General features: G+C 40.9%; 1 protein-coding gene across 1 annotated transcript in view; it reads left to right on the top strand.

The window, feature by feature from the left end:
• The window catches only part of LONP2 (lon peptidase 2, peroxisomal), an 860,677-nt gene that overhangs the window by 30,852 nt on the left and 813,425 nt on the right, over nucleotides 1-16,400 (top strand). Inside the window, exon 2 of the mRNA XM_085638877.1 lies at nucleotides 10,058-10,292. Within this exon, the coding sequence (XP_085495003.1) occupies nucleotides 10,058-10,292 (235 nt within the window). The remainder of the gene's footprint in view (nucleotides 1-10,057; nucleotides 10,293-16,400) is intronic.

Here is a 16,400-nt window from a genome sequence, read left to right as displayed (position 1 = left end):
CTACCAAGTGCATTTGCTTGTGACATGGCTTTGTCAATTACATCAATGGGATAACCTCTCCTAAGGAACCTGTTCTTGCATTCATTCTGTGCTGTCAGGCAATCTAAGTCAAGATTACATATCCTCCTTATCCGGAGCATTTCCCCATACGGAATGCTGCGGATTAGGTGAGCAGGATGGTGACTGGTTGCATGCAATAAGGTGTTACCGGCAGTGGATTTTCGATAGAGCCAGGTACAGAGCTGATCATTGTGAACATAGATCTCAACATCCAGGAAACAAATTGATACTTTGCTAATCTGACCCAAGAATTTGAGATTCAGATTGTTGTCATTGATTTGCTCAATAAAACGATGGGCTGCCTCCTCTGTGCCTCTCCATATTATCAGCAGATCTATATATCTGAACCACCTTAAAATGTTGTTGGACAAAACATCCTTGAAGACAGTCATGAGGACCTGTTCTTCCCACAACCCCATGTGCAAGCAAGCGTAGCTGGGGGAAAAACAGGCCCCCATAGCCACGCCCCGAACCTGCTGAAATACCTGGTTCTGAAATAAGAGAAAGTTATTTTCCAGGCACATAGCAATCATAGTTAGTATCATTTTGTTATGTTTGTAGAAACAAATTGGTCTGGTGTTTTAAAAAATGTTCAACAGCTTTCAGGCCATCCCTGTGATGAATGCTGGTATATAATGACGTAACATCTAAGGAAATGAGTAAGTCGTTAGGATCCCAATCAATATTGTCCAGTTTCCTCAGTAAGTCACCTGTGTTCAAAATAAAAAAAGGTAGACTCCTCACAAACTCTTGCATAAAAATCTACATATTTGCTCATGTTTTCCATGATACTGTTACGTACTGATATAATGGGCCTGCCCGGTGGTTTGCTCTTGTCTTTATGAATCTTTGGGATAAAGGAAACCACAGGCATCACAGGGTGGTCATTCTTTAAATATCTGAATTCATCAGATGTTAACAAGCCCGCACTTTTCCATGCCAACAGACTTGAATACACAATGTTCCATGCTGTTTTTACTTCCAACATCGTGCCACGTCTGTAACAGTCTCTATAATTAAGTTGTCTCATGGCTTTCTCCATGTAGAGCTCTCTTGACCAAAGCACAATGTTTCCGCCCTTATCAGATTGCCTGATGATTACATTATTGTTGTTTTGTAGTTTAATCATCAACTGATAATACAAATTGTCTCTGCTTGTATAGCGCTTTTTTGCCGCTCGTTGTTTGTGATGTAGGGATTTCAATTCAAGTGTTAATTTGTCATAAAAAACATCTATGTTATCTCTCAGCATGACTGGGCAGAAAGTGGACTTAGGTTTGAAGCTTGAAGTTGCGATAGCTGTTCTTGGTATCATTTGACTGGATGAAATTTCAACATCATCATTATTATCATGTAATTGATGAAGATTCTGGAGGAGTTCCATATCCCCAGCTGTGAGAATGGAAGGGCTGGTGGTCGTACTAGTTGTATTTGTTTTAGTCTTATGTTGGCTTTGAAGCAGATGGAATTTGCTCAATTTCAATTTACGCACGTATTTATAGACATCAACACGTGTTTGCGCATAATTGAAATCACCTTTGGGGCTGAATGAAAGTCCTAACGAGAGTATTTCCAACTCTTTCTTTGAGAGAGTGTTGTTGGTAAGATTTATGATGGTTTGTGAATCAAATTCTGAATCATTGGCATTATTTGCGCCTCCATTGTTTCCTTACTCTCTTGGTCTGCTTTGTGTTTGCGTTCATTGGCTCGTTTCCGTCTCTCCCATCATTTGCTGTTGCATTTTTGCCGTTGTTAACACGGGGGCGTAGTGTTTGCCTTCGATCCTGGCGCATATATATATCTATATATATATTACCTACTGGCGGTCGCCAGTAGGTAGTTATAGTTAGGACCACGTTTCCATAGGAAATCCGCAACATTCTATTTTGAATAACTTTGGCGCCGGTCGTCGAATCCTCGCGAATTTTTCAAAATAGGTGGGGGCTACGCTCCGCTCCTACCCTGAAAGTCTCGGGGGGATTTGTCAAGCGGGGGCTGAGATAAAAGGGGGGTCCCAAAACGCGTTTTTCCCATGCATTTTTCCATAGGACCTTTAGACAGAGCTACAGCCCGAACGGCTGAACAGAATTTAATGAAATTTGGCAGAGAGGTAGTCCCCAGGTCAAGGAAGTGCCTTTTGTAGGTTTGGTGTAAATCTGTTCAGTAGATTCTGAGAAAATAGTATTTAAATCAATATATATATTTGTGGCCGCTTACGGTGCGCTTACGGTGCGCTTACCGTGCGCGTACGGTGGCGTGCGCGAGCTCACATCTGATTGGCTGTTAGATCTTAGTAAACATTCGAATCGGAAGAAAGGAGGAAGTGTCGGCCGCCATTTTGTCACTCGCACTGTCAGGGGGGTGAATAAAAAAGGTGGATAATGTGAAAAGGGGGCAGGCTCGACAGTTCCTGACCCCCTAGCCTTGGTCAGGGGGTCCCAGAAGGACCCTCAAGGGCAAAAATGAAATTTTTTTTTTTTTCGAAAAATCGCCGAATGCGCGTAGTGTACGCGCACGGTGTAAACTGCGAAATTCGCGGAATTACGCGTACCGTGCGCGCACGGCAAAAAAAAAATTGCAAAAGGGAAAGCTTAAAAAAAAATAAAAAAAATTGTGAGGTAAGGTTGGCTCTTATAAGAGCCGTTGGGTTAATACAGGGATAGAGGAAAGAAAGAATGGGAATATTATAAGCGTCTACAAACATGCTGGTCTATCTTATTGTTAATAAGGGGAAGACTGATCTCCCCATAAACAATAAGACCACCACATCTTGTACACCTCATTTCAACCCTCCCAAATCGAGGGTTAATGTCCACAGGAAAAGAAGAAGGTGATGCTCCCACCTCAGAGGAAGGGCTCAGCTGAGCTGCCGATGATGTACTCGGCTGAGCATCTGAGGTTGGGCTCTGGTGACTTACTGAAGAGTTTTCTCCAGTATGTCGAGCAAAGGTCCTGGGATGTCTATCCTGCAGGTGTCTTTTCATAGAGTGATTTCCAAAGGAATATTTCTTCCTTGGATTTCCTCTAGATAAAACACGGCCACAAAGTGTGCAAGTGACCAATTGAGCATTCACCTTTTTCTCCCCCTCTGGAGAAGTAAAATACTCCCATACAAAAGAAGTCTTTTGTTTCCTCCTTCTCTGGATCATGGTGGTGCTGCTGGCCTCACTCTCAGAAGAGCTCTGCTGTTCTGCCATTGTATCCCAATGTCAATCCAGCTCCTTCTCCTAAGGGATCTCAAGCAGTAATGAGGGGAATGGGTGTGGTGTTTGAAGTTTCTGGAACTGAAAGTAGTTTAAACCAATGAAAAGTGTTCCTTGTGGGTCACATGACCTACCGTGCGCGCTCCGTAAGCTTACGGTACGCGCTCGTAAAAAAGTGCGCATGCGCAAACGTAACGCTTACGGAGCGCTTACGGGGCGCGTACGTATGACGGCACTCGCGCATGCGCATTACACGCACCCGCGTAAGCGCGACGTTGGTTCCGCGCAACGCGCATGCGTGTACGCGTACGTCGCGTACGTATTACGAAAACGCACCGTACGTCATAAGGACGGTGCGCTTGCGTGATACGTACGTGACGTACGCGTAACGTCAGCTTACCGTACGCGCACGGAAAAAAATGCAAAAAAAAAGCAAAACCGTGCAAAATTAAATAAAAAATCCATAGGTTTAACACACATTATAGTTAGGAATTAGCATTTAAAAAACCTTGCAAATTCACTGAAAAAACCATAGGTTTCACACACGTTATAGTTAGGAATTAGCATTTAAAAAAACCTTGCAAATTCACTGAAAAAACCATAGGTTTCACACAAGTTATAGTTAGCTGTACATTTCACTCGTAAAAAACCTATGAAATTCCCCCGTTATAGTTACTGTAGGCAACTATAACTCACGCGACCGTAATCCTGTGCTGATGACATATGTGTCTTTATGAACAAAAAATATTTGTAATATATGTATAGCTAAAATTTAATGGAAGAAGACATGGGCAAATAAGTGTCTAAATACAGTATTAGCATCAGCAGAGGATTACGGTCGCGTGAGTTATAATTGCCTACAGTAACTATAACGGGGGAATTTCATAGGTTTTTTACGAGTGAAATGTACAGCTAACTATAACTTGTGTGAAACCTATGGTTTTTTCAGTGAATATATATATATATATATATATCCTGTAGTGCCCTCGGTTTGAAAGTTGGCGCCCCTCTTTTGGCGCGGTGCGAAATTCGTCCGGCAGGGCAGCCGGTAAATAGAAGGGCAGGTGACCTCTGAGCCCAGAAGTCGATTGAAAACGCACTTACTCAGAATCTGCTGCTTTTAAGTTGCTTTTATTCCATATTCACAAGCAAAGCTATGCCCAACGCGTTTTGGTTCTGAACTCGGACCTTGATCACGGGTAACAACCGGACATGACCAGACCTTATTTATTTCTACTATTACAATTACTTCCTGTTTGTTTAGTTGCAAAGCATTCTGGTCAATGTAGTGCACACAATTCTTATTTTCACGTGTTGTGAATGTTTCTTATTAATAATTCATACAATTACTGTGAAAGAAGTGATCATTTGCAAAAACATATGTGAGAAACAGTGCATAATGAAAACGATTGTTAAAATAATGACATTTGGCTGTATGGAAGCCAAAACGAATGTTTCAATGATTCATCAATAAGTCATTGTTGTAGTCTAATCCCTCTAGTGGGTGTTGATGTTTGAAATCATATCAATATATTGGGAACAATTAATTATCATCATGACATTTTCACCAATCATAATCATTTTCTGTTTGATCACGGGGCATGATCTATCCCACTGCCAATGATTTAGTGACGGCTGTTGCAAAAAGGCTCTATCATCCCTCTAGTGGGTGTTTATGTTAGTTCTAATAATTACATATATTGACTAGAGACCCCTAAAATAATTTAAAAAATTCATTTTCTCTTATAAAAGATGCAGCACACTGACTTCAGATTATCATTGATGTCATTGTAACTAATTAGTCAAAACTGTTCCCCAAATAAATAGTTCAATGCTAATGTCCAAGTAAAGTATCCATTCCAAATTTTACAAATTTACCAACCGTTCCTCATCCTGATTTAACCCGTGAGGAGTCAGGGTCCTGAACGACACAATATGCTTTGATTCTTTTTGTCGGAGATGTGTTTCACGATTACCTCCTCGTTCTGGGTTGGGTACTTGTTCTATTGCATAGAATCTCAGCAATTCCCATTTGCTCTCATGTATTCTTTCCATGTGCTTGGCAATTGCGTTGGAACGATCCCTGTTAACAATAGCTCTTATATGTTCTAAGATGCGTTTTTTGATCTCACAAATAGTGCTACCTATATATTTTAAATTGCAAGGGCACTCCACTATATATACCACGTATTTGCTTTTAAAAGAGATGTGTTGTTTTATTTTCCACTTGACGCCCTTTCTGATTTCAACCTCCTTTTTTGCGGTTGCTATTTTACAGGCTTTGCAGTTTTTACATGGCCAGAATCCTTCGATTTCAGGCCGTGTTTTCTGTGGTTTTAACTTGAAGTGGCAGCGGGTTAGTTTGTCAGCCAAATTCGGAGCTCTCCTGTAGGTGACATTGGGGTGATCCCCTATAAATTCAGCAACGGTCGTGTCTAGTTTCAAAATGCCCCAATGCTTTTTGAGTATATAAGTCAGATCACTTGTTTCAGTCGAATAGGTGGTTATTAGTCTTATTTTTGTGAGATCCTCCTTGTTTAGTTTCTCTTTTTTCTTGAGTATTTCAGTTCGATTTTTCAATTTTGCCTTCATTACGCTTTTCTTAACCACTTTGCTCGGGTAGTTTCTTTTCTCAAACCTGATTTGCATTGCTCTGCTGTGATTTTCAAATTCATTATCTGCTGAGCAATTCCTGTGTACCCTTAGGAATTCTCCATATGGTATATTCCATTTTTGATTTGTGGGGTGAAAACTGCTTGCATGGAGAACTGCATTGGTGGCTGTTTTTTCCTAAATAGGGTAGTTTGTAGTGTATTGTCTTTCACATATATTTCAATGTCCAGAAATTAGATTTTACTAGAACTGATCTCATATGTAAATTGCAGGTTGGTCTCATTGTTGTTTAAAATTTGAAAGTATGCTGCAAAATCCTCTTCTGATCCATCCCATATTATGAAAAGGTCATCAATCAACCGCCACCATGCAACGATTTTTTTTGTACATGTTTGTCGTTTTCGCAGTTCCAAGCTATTTTTTGTTCATACCAACCCATCACAAGATTTGCAAAGTTTGGAGAAAAAGAAAAGCCCATGGCTGTACCTTTCATTTATCGGTAGTGTTTTTTGTTGAAGGTGAAAATGTTATTCTGTAGACACAGGGTTATCATTTCTATCAACATGGTGTTATGTTGTTTATATTGGATGTTCCTTTTTCCCAGGAAGAAACTGGTGTTCTATACGGTGTATAGTGAGACTACGTCCATTGATATCAATTTATATCTTTGATGCCATGGTATCCCTTCAAGTGTTTGAAGTAAGTCTGTTGTATCTCGCAAATAGGAAATAAGATCTTTCACCATTGGTGCTAGGAAATGATCAATGTAATTTGACATTGGTTCCATTATTGAGCTATTTGCAGATATGATAGGTCTGCCCGGTAGGTTAAATGGACGTTTGTGCACTTTAGGTAAAAAATAAATTGTAGCTTCTACTGGATTTGCAACTGTTAGATATTTTTTCTCATCTTCGTCTATCAGACCTTTTCCAAGCCAATCATTTAGATGTTTGTTTATGGTTATCTCTATTTCTTTTGTTGGGTTAGAATTCATTTCCTTGTACCACATTCCCGCCTTTGTCCGCGGGTTTTATTTCCATTGCGGGATCTTGCTTGAGGTCTTTTAAATCCTTTCTTTCACAGACTGATAGATTGTCCTTGACCTTTCTCTGGTTAAGTTGGTATAGGTCATGTATTATTGCTTCGTGGAACACATCGATCTTATTACCTGGAGGTAAAGTTGGGTAAAAGTAGGATTTCGTTTTTTTGCCACTTGCCCCTGCTCCTAATGGAGGTAGTAATACTCCCAAACTATCTCGATGATCTTCTGGTTCCACTTCTCCCATTGTTATTAGAGTTTCCAAGGCTTATTCATCTTCTACAAGTAGTTCACTGTTAAAAGTTGTTGTGAATTTATCTTTTGTGGTCATTGTCTTTTCTTCAAAGATCTTAGCCAATTTTATTTTACGGACATACTTATAAAGATCTCTACGTGTTTGTGCGATATCCAGATGTATGTTTGGACAAACGTTAAGGCCTTTCTTTAATAGTTGTTCTTCTGAGTCTGTAAGTTGTCGATCTGAGAGATTGATGACATTAAGTTCTTGAGAGTCATCTCTCTTTTCTTCTTCGTGGTCCATTGTTACTTGTTTTGTTTTGTCCTGCCCCGGGTCTCCATTGTTGGGTTGTGTCCTTCCTTGCCCTCTTTGGCCTCTCCTTGTTTGCCTGTTCCTCCTCTGCCCTGTCCTCTTCCCCTTCCTCTTCCCCGGCCTGCTGGTTTTGTTTCCGTTAAAAAAGGAATTTTTTGGTTGATTGTTGGGGTTTGCTGTGGGGCACTAGTACATTCGTTTTCACTTGCGTCAGTGCTTGTCTAAGATTCATAGCTGGAAAACTGTCCACTGGCAGTTTCCAGCTGTTCTTTACTTCTTTGTTTCTCAAACTTTCTAGCAAAAGTGAAAATGCGCCCTTCCTCAAAAGCTAACTAGTCCCTTTTGGAATTTGAATTGCTTACGTTGTTTAACACGTTCCTCGTGTTTTTCCAAATTTTTTGTCATTTCCTCTCTGAGTTTTTGATGTTCTTCAGATAAAGTTAGTTTTTCCAAGGACTCTTCTATTTCACTTAATTCTTTTTGAATATCCACAAGTGCTTTGTCTGTGTGTTTAATGAGGACTGTTTTTAGTCCCATTGAAGAGCCTAACAGGTGTTCACCCCATTCTTAGAGTAACTCTCCACTGGTATCTTGGTGACTTGGCATAAGTGTCAGGCGTAGACCTCGGGGGATTCTTTTTACTTCCACGTATTTCTTTAAAGTGATCAATTCCCACCATTTATTGATTTATTTTCTGGTGAGTCTCTCCCAGTACCTGAAAGCTTCTTTATTGTCGTTCAATGCCTTGACATTAGGTTTACCTCTTGACTGAAATAAATTTGGAATGTTTTCAAATACTTGAGCCACTTTGGCATTTCGTTTGGCTTCTCTTCTTTCCATAGCTCATATGTTGCTTGCTCTTGTTGTTTTAAATTGAATGTTTTGACATTTGATTTGAAGTTTTTATTTGCAAAGAACCAGATTCAGAGTTATCTCTCACAAGGTACTGGATGGCAGGATTGAGGCAGAGATCTGCCGAAATTTCCTTAATTAAAATCTCTTTCGCTCGCAACCTGCAAGTCAAAATGTCTTTTCCAGTGTTCATCACAGTCCTTAATGAATCGTGCTGACCAAGTTGCATAACAATTGTTAAAATAATGGAAGCCAAAACGAATGTTTCAATGATTCATCAATAAGTCATTGTTGTAGTCTAATCCCTCTACAACAATGACTTATTGATGAATCATTGAAACACTCGTTTTGGCTTCCATACAGCCAAATGTCATTATTTCAACAATCGTTTTCATTATGCACTGTGTTTCACATATGTTTTTGCAAATTATCGCTTCTTTCACAGTAATTGTATGAGTTATTAATAAGAAACATTCACAACACGTAAAAATAAGAATTGTGTGCACTACATTGACCAGAATGCTTTGCAACTAAACAAACAGGAAGTAGTTATAATAGTAGAAATAAATAAGGTCTGGTCATGCCCGGTTGTTACCTGTGATCAAGGTTCAAGTTGAGAACCGAAACGCGTTGGGCATAGCTTTGCTTGTGAATATGGAATAAAAGCAACTACAAAGCAGCAGATTCCGAGTGAGTGCGTTTTCAATCGACTTCTGGGCTCAGAGGTCCTCAGTGACTTGCAATATCCTTTTAAGGCATGGCAGGGTGTGCTTTATCCCTTATATAACAGGCGACTTGTGACACACCCAGTTGCCTATTATTAAAAAATGATGTCAGAACTCAACTGTACTAACCTATTATAGTTTACTTCTGACATCTCGATTCCTGCTGCCAGGGCCAGTATGGAGGGGAAAGGCAGATCAGGTCATGGAGCATAATTAAAGCTGGTGTTTAAAGAACAGTGAAACATTGCTTTTTTCCTTCTGCTCACGGGGACAAGTAGAAAGGAGATATTTATGGCAACATGTTTATTTTTTGCACTTCATAGCTAATTATAGGAAAGTTAGACTCGTCGGCATGTTTCTATACATTCCGAGCTACTGCAGCTTTTTTTTTTTTAATAAACTAACTTGTATTACACTGATTCTAATATATTTTTGAAGCAAATATCGAACAGCATTTTAGATGTGTTTGATTTTCCACTAGAGATTCTATTTTTTTTCCATACATGCTCCGTCTTTCATATGAAAGATTTGCACACCTAGGATTAAAGAGGTTTGCGGAAAAGGTGATGGTGTGACCAATCATTATATGGGATAAAGTATCCCCTGACGTACATTATAAGGATATTACAAGTCACCTTGGAGTTCCAGAACCTTATAAAGGAACTTGGCCTAAATCCTCATTCCTTTCTTATGGACATGAAACTCCTCAGTGATTAACAATATCCTTATAATGTACGGTAGGTGGTACTTTATGCTATATATATTGCTCCTGCCAGGTATCTTAGTTGAAATGTCATCCCTAATCGAATCAAGAAGTGTTACTGCCTTCCCATTCCACCTTCAAGAGAAAAGCTTTGGCTCCCAGAAGATGAAAAATCTGTTTGGCACTTCATATTTTTAATCTCAGTATAGAGTAAGAGGTTTATAAAACCACTTGAGTTGCTTGCAAGAGACTCTTGTAGGCACTTTGTTGCAAGGATGTGCTGTTAAATGTAAAGTCTTGCATTTTTTTCAGGATCGGTACTGCAGCTCTGGCTGTGCAGGTGGTTGGTAGCAACTGGCCCAAGCCCCACTATACACTGCTTGTGACTGGCCTGTGCAGATTCCAGATCCTCCACCTGGTGAAGGAGCGGCCATATCCTGTTGCAGAAGTGGAACAGTTGGACCGACTGGAACAGTTTACTGACAAAACCAGTTTGAAGAATGAGCTGGGCGAGCTTTCGGAGCAGTTTTATAAATATGCCGTTCAGGTTAGTGAAAGCTCGATTTCCCTCTCCGTTACCTAATCTTTTTCAGTGATGGTAATTCTCAATGTGGTAATTTAAGAGGATAGAATAATAAGCTATTGTGCTATATTTGGGCATCCGAATATTTCGAGACAATTCTGGTTTGGAGATGAGCTGTTATGTTAGCAGGATTTGTAAAGCGCACTAATGCCCAGAGGCGTTTAGGCGCTAGATGGACCTTTTTGCAATTTGACCTTTTCATTGAACTTCTATTGGAATGTGGATTGAGCTGCAAGCCGTGTGCATTCAACATCCTGAGCCTGGATTAGTCATTTGAATATAGAATTGCAATTTATATAAACTACTGGTAGCCAAATATTCCATCGTCCGCCCTCCCATGGGGAGATACACAAGCGCAAACATTCTAAACAGTTGTAAACAAAAAACACTGTAGCTGATCATGGTATTTAAGCACCAGGTTGTAATTACATTGAAAAACAGATTGAGGAGGATCATTGTTTTGTGTTTTTTGTCATATAGACTGGTGTTGCCACGTTGAGCTTGAGCACATTTTTTACTGCTTTTAAAATGGATATTATTTTCCATTATTTGCACCCTGGTAAATACTGCATTCAGAAGTTTTTAGCGAGCTTAGCATTTAATTCCTTTTTCTTGCCTTTGCATATCCCTGTAGTCTTAAGCATGTTTTTTGGGGATGGATTCTTTTCCCTATTTATAGGTCTGGCGTTAGCCAAGTGGTTTTGATTTTACTAAGATTATATTTGTAATATACCTGCATAATGGGACTTTCAGCCACCTCTCTTCATTCATTGGTTTGTTCTTGTGCCATTAACATTTTGCTTCTGTCCACTACAGTATACAGCATGGGGCAGTGGGTCAGCCTACTTCAGCCATTATCTAATTTCACTTTGGGTGACTGCATTTAGCCCTTTCACAAGAAGCACATTTACACACATGGTAATTCCCTTCAGCGCCAGGGTGTCAGGGACTGTCCGGGGCTGTCTGGGACACAGTCAGGGACTTGGACAAAGACTGGTGGCTGGGTAGAAAATGAAGCAGAGTACAGAGCTGCCAAGGATCACACAGGATGTTAGAGGATAAAAAGGGATCCAAAGGGGAAGCCTGTACAAGTGAACAAGATGACCAAGCCTCAAAGGATGGGCACTCAAGAGGCAGTTTAGCATTCAGAATAACTACACCCAGCATGGACGTGCAAGACACTTGTATATAAAAACAACATTAACAATAAAGGGAATGTGGGATAAAGCACTCGGGAGCTCCGCACGGTAAGACTGAAGCTCAGTAAGTTTCTCACGCACAATTGCTGTTGCAGATACTGACTGCAAATACCCATATACAGTATATGCATGCAAAGGCAGGGCCTGTGAAGTTGATGCCAATGGTGATGTTTTAAATGTAACTCCAAGACAATACTCACAGTGAATAAGAAACACCACCTAGGTAGTCAGCTGTGACTACGGATCCTGGCGATCAAACAGGACATGCAAGGCAGCAACAGCAAGGGGGTAGAACTAAACACAAGCCCAATAGACAAGGAGCAAGCAAAGAGGACTGCTTAACAGGAAAGGAAGGAATTCACAGTGTGGAAATGTACCTAAAAGTGGGCACACTGGTGCAGGGTCACCCTCTTCTCCACGGGTCCAGAGACCAACAAAATAGAGATCAGCACTGGAGTTGGAATAAATAACAAGTTTATTAATCACTTGTGAGTGGGACCACATCCACACAACACTCTCAAGTGCTGCAAGGAGGTAGTACACTGAAGTCACAGAACACAGGTCTTTTATACAGGTTTTCTGCAATGTAAGCATGTGAACAGAAATAGGAAGAACACGTTTTAGGAATAGCTATCAGCAAACAAGGGCAGATGAATAACCATGTGGTCAGCAAAGTGGGAGGGGGAGCAGGTGGGAGGGGGAGCAGGAATGCTTATGGCAGCAGTAAATGGTAGACAGTTAACATCTGAGACCAGGTGCACTGACAACCATAAACCCTCAGCACGCACATTGCTTTAGCTGAGTCAGGAAGTCAACAATACTAGACAACACAAGCAGAGTGGAAAGACGAAAGGATTATGAAGGAAACTTAAATGGACACCATAGCCAAAATGGCTGTTGCTTATGCTAAGAAAAATATTACACGTTTTCCACAACAGGGCAAACGTGGCAGAAAGCAAGAAACAAACATACAAGGTAAAAGAAGCAAGACAGCAGGAATAGAAGACAGTAAACTCGAAACTGGAACCAAGGAAATGGGAAGAAATGCAGGGACTGGAAAAGGATATACAGAAGGGGAGGCTACAGGGGTATACTAGAATAGTATTAAATCAAGACAAGAAAACACAGTAGCACTGAAGGCTGTGCAGGAGAAGAAACAAGAATTGAGCAAAAGCTCCAGAGCCAAGGTAGCACTGCAGGCAGTGATAGGTCAGGAAGAGGAAATCACTATAGCTCAGGAGGCAAGGTAGCACTGCAGGCAGTGCCTGTTCAGGAACAGGAAATTACTATAGCTCAGGGGGCAAGGTAGCACTGCAGGCAGTGCTATTTCAAGGAAACGGGAAATAGCTACAGCTTAGGAAAAAAGGAATCAAGAGAGAACTGCAAGCAGTGCAGACCAGTAATAAGGAAAACCGCAGCAGCTCAGGAACAAGGAATAACTGAAGCTCAGGAAACACTGGAAACAAGGATATAAAAGCTCAGGAAACAAGGGTCGGTCTCACCGGTACACAGCTACAATGACCAACCTTGGATTGAAGGGAGCAGGGACTTAAAAGAGCTCACAGTAATCACATGCATCAGGTATGAGGAGGCTAACAGCAGCCAGCCACAGGTGAGTTGGATTCCTCCACCCATCCTTGGCCTGCAGGGGTGGAGATGAAGCAGTGAGCAGGGAATTCTAGGTAAGGGAGTTTTCAGGAATGAGCAGGCTGGCTTCAAGCATGAGCAGGCTGGCTTCCATAAAACCCGGCATGGATTGGGAATGGATGGCAATTTGCAAGTGGAATCCAAATGACTGGAAATCAGTATATGCATGAAGGGGAGGGTCTGGAAGCTTATTAGAACACTGTAGAGCCCCACAATTCAGCCCCCTGGTGGTGGGCACAAGATTATTACTTTAGTGTTGCCTTGATTGTATAGCCTGGTGTGATAGCAGGACCCAGATGAGAGCATGCAGCATTTTCCAGCTTTATCAGTTCCTGTCTCCTGCCAATGCTGTTGTAAATGTCATCTTTGCAACCCCCCTGTCTGTCATCCCTTAATTCTTTTTTTCCTTCGTCTTTCTATGCTTTTTCTTTTATTCCTCTAGCCTTCTTTGCATTTCTCCTCGTTTGCCTTTCTTTTCTTCCTTCTTTGCATCTTTCTTTGTTTTTCTTTCCTTCCTTCTCCTTTTTTTCTTGCATTCCCCTTTCCCCCTTTTTTTCTTGCCTTCCCCTTTCCTTCTTTCTCTACATTTTTTTTCTTTCTTTAGGCTTGTTTTCTTTCTTGCCTTCTCTCTTTTTGTCTTTTTTTTATCTTCTCTCCTTTTTCTTTCGGCAGCCAGTGCTAGACCAGTTAACTTTTTAAAGTCTGTGTTAGTCAGGACTTTTTTTAAATTTGACTAAAACATGTGAATAACATAGATACCTATAGAGGTTTTCAGCCAGACTTCGTCTATTAGTCTGTGGTTCAGTCATTCACATTGTCATTCCACCCACTCCAACATGCATCAAGCGGCACGCTATCAACCCACTTCAGCCATTGGCTAACTTAACTATGAGCTACAGTTTGCTGCCCTTTGAAAATGAGCACATCCACACACAAAGTACTTACCTTCAGTGCTGGGGAGTAGGCCAATTTTTTATTCCTTCATCCAATGCTTAAATTTAGATCGAGGGCCCGGCAGTTTCCAGAACAATAATGTTCTGTAAACACCATGACAAAACAAAACAGGAATTGGCAAAAGGCTGCAGGCCAACGCCAGACTTATTGGATTTGCCAATGCTTGTTTAGGTAGCAGTCTGTTTCTTCTGTCCTGAAGGCTAATTGTATCTGGACTTTCAGTTTAGATTCACACATCATTCTTTGTAAGTAGCCGTCTCATACCAGGCGTAGTGGGATTTCCTTGTGAATTTCCAGGAGTGATGATTCTCAACTTTTTTCTTTTCGGCTTAAGCTTTTCTTACTTTTGGAAATACATGAGTAAGTCATTCGTAAGTAGGAAGTACAACACAGTTTTTCACAGAAAAGAATTTGTGGATCAGGCATTGATATTGTAGAAGTCTTAGGTCAACGTGGTGTGGATATAGTGCCTCTGTAAGACATACCTCTCCCGTAAGGGAAAGGTGCTAATTACATAATTGCTAGAGAGGGCAGTTATACCACACATCATACTCCTCATATGGCAGGAGTGTGATGTTGATTATGCCTGGGGTCCCATTCACAGTACATAATGAACAGATTGACGTAGAGGGTCATTATGTGATATCGGAGGAGGGCAGAGGAGAAACTGGTTGGAGACACAGGAGATTGCGTGTGTATGTTCCAGATGTCTCACAAGTAGAGTTCCTAAGCAAACTAGGTGCACACATCTCTCTCTGGTCCTTACATATTACATTTATATTTGTGAGGGTGACTTTAACTGCACTCCAAATATAGATGTAAGCAAATTGTTCCCATCGCAACTCAGAATATCAGCACTATCTCGCTTGGTTGCCGAAATGGGACTTGACTGATGCTTAGAGAGCCTTAACAGAGAGTACTCTTTCTACTTCCCAGAACATAGCCTTCACTCTAGGCTGAAGATGGTTCTTCTCACAACCCATCTACGGCGACAAATCGTGATCGTGGAATTGTCAGACCCCAACCTACTGACCCTGTCAGTATATTGGGGCAGCAACCAGCAGCCCTACTGCGGCAGTTAAAAGCAGAATCCCTTAAAGACTGTATCTTTAGAGGAGAAACAAGGGAACACATGGAAACCTGCTTCACTGAAAATATGGGCTCAATAGGAAACACTCTTATTGAATGGGACGCTTACACATTTTATATAAAGGTGTTTACATTAAATTGTCATACAGAGTGAAAATGGCTACAAAAGTTGAATTGCTACAAAATCGAAAATTATATGAACGACTGGAAGTACAGGCAATGGCTGATACCCAATGTAGGGAGCAATTTTCACAACAAGCGTTGGCAAATCCAGTAGGTCTGGCTTTCATGTTCCAAAACATTTAAGCACAGGCATTCACAAATGCTGTTTACCTGCATTGCATTCACAAATGCTGTTTTCCTCATTGAAGTTTGCCCTTTTGGCTTTGCAAATGTTGGGAAAAATTTAGCAAAAAAATAGTGTTTTCGTTGTAGAATGCATATGAGGTAAAGAATTGATTTTGACCCAGTATGATAATTCACTGCATGTGTAAAATATTCCTTCATGCATCGTGATGGAAGCACGTCCTGGAGAGCAGAATAATGGCCGAAAGCATGAGGTGAGAGAGGGATAGTCTTCTGGGTGGAGGCAAAGCCCACTTTATGTGCATGTTAAAACGTTGGTAGCAGTAGGTCTTGCAAGCAGCTGCACTATTAAACCAAGTATAACAATTAGACAACTGTACCCGTCTAATGTTAAGATTAGCAGTTTTCTGAAAACTACACAGGCAGGGAACATGAAGGAGACCAGGACGCACATTTACTTGAATGGTGAATCAAGTCAAAAACAACCCGTTAACAATAACTGCAATAAAGAACTACTAAGGAGAGCTAATATACCCTCAGACTGACATTAACAACTCATTAGATAGTTATTTTAAACATTTATACCTCCAAATCACTGTTTACACTCTGCAAGACACATGGAATTCTGCCCAAGGGACCCAATAGAAGAAGTTGTATGCAACAGAGCAGCTAGTTTCCCCACTATCTTTAATAGAAGTAACAATTGCCATTGGAAGCCTGGCTAAACGTAAAACATCTGGAAGCCTTGGTCTCACTACCGAATTGTACAGAAGATACCAAGGACTGTTAATAAACGTCTCCTACTGGAGATGTACATAGCAGCTGTTGATAGGGCCATCTACCTGCCACCACTAAAGCGGCTGTCATAGAAGCACTC

This window comes from Triturus cristatus, chromosome 12 (genome assembly GCF_964204655.1).
Source record: "Triturus cristatus chromosome 12, aTriCri1.1, whole genome shotgun sequence".
NCBI classification, from domain to species: domain Eukaryota; kingdom Metazoa; phylum Chordata; class Amphibia; order Caudata; family Salamandridae; genus Triturus; species Triturus cristatus.
This window is presented reverse-complemented; position numbering and strand designations above follow the sequence as displayed.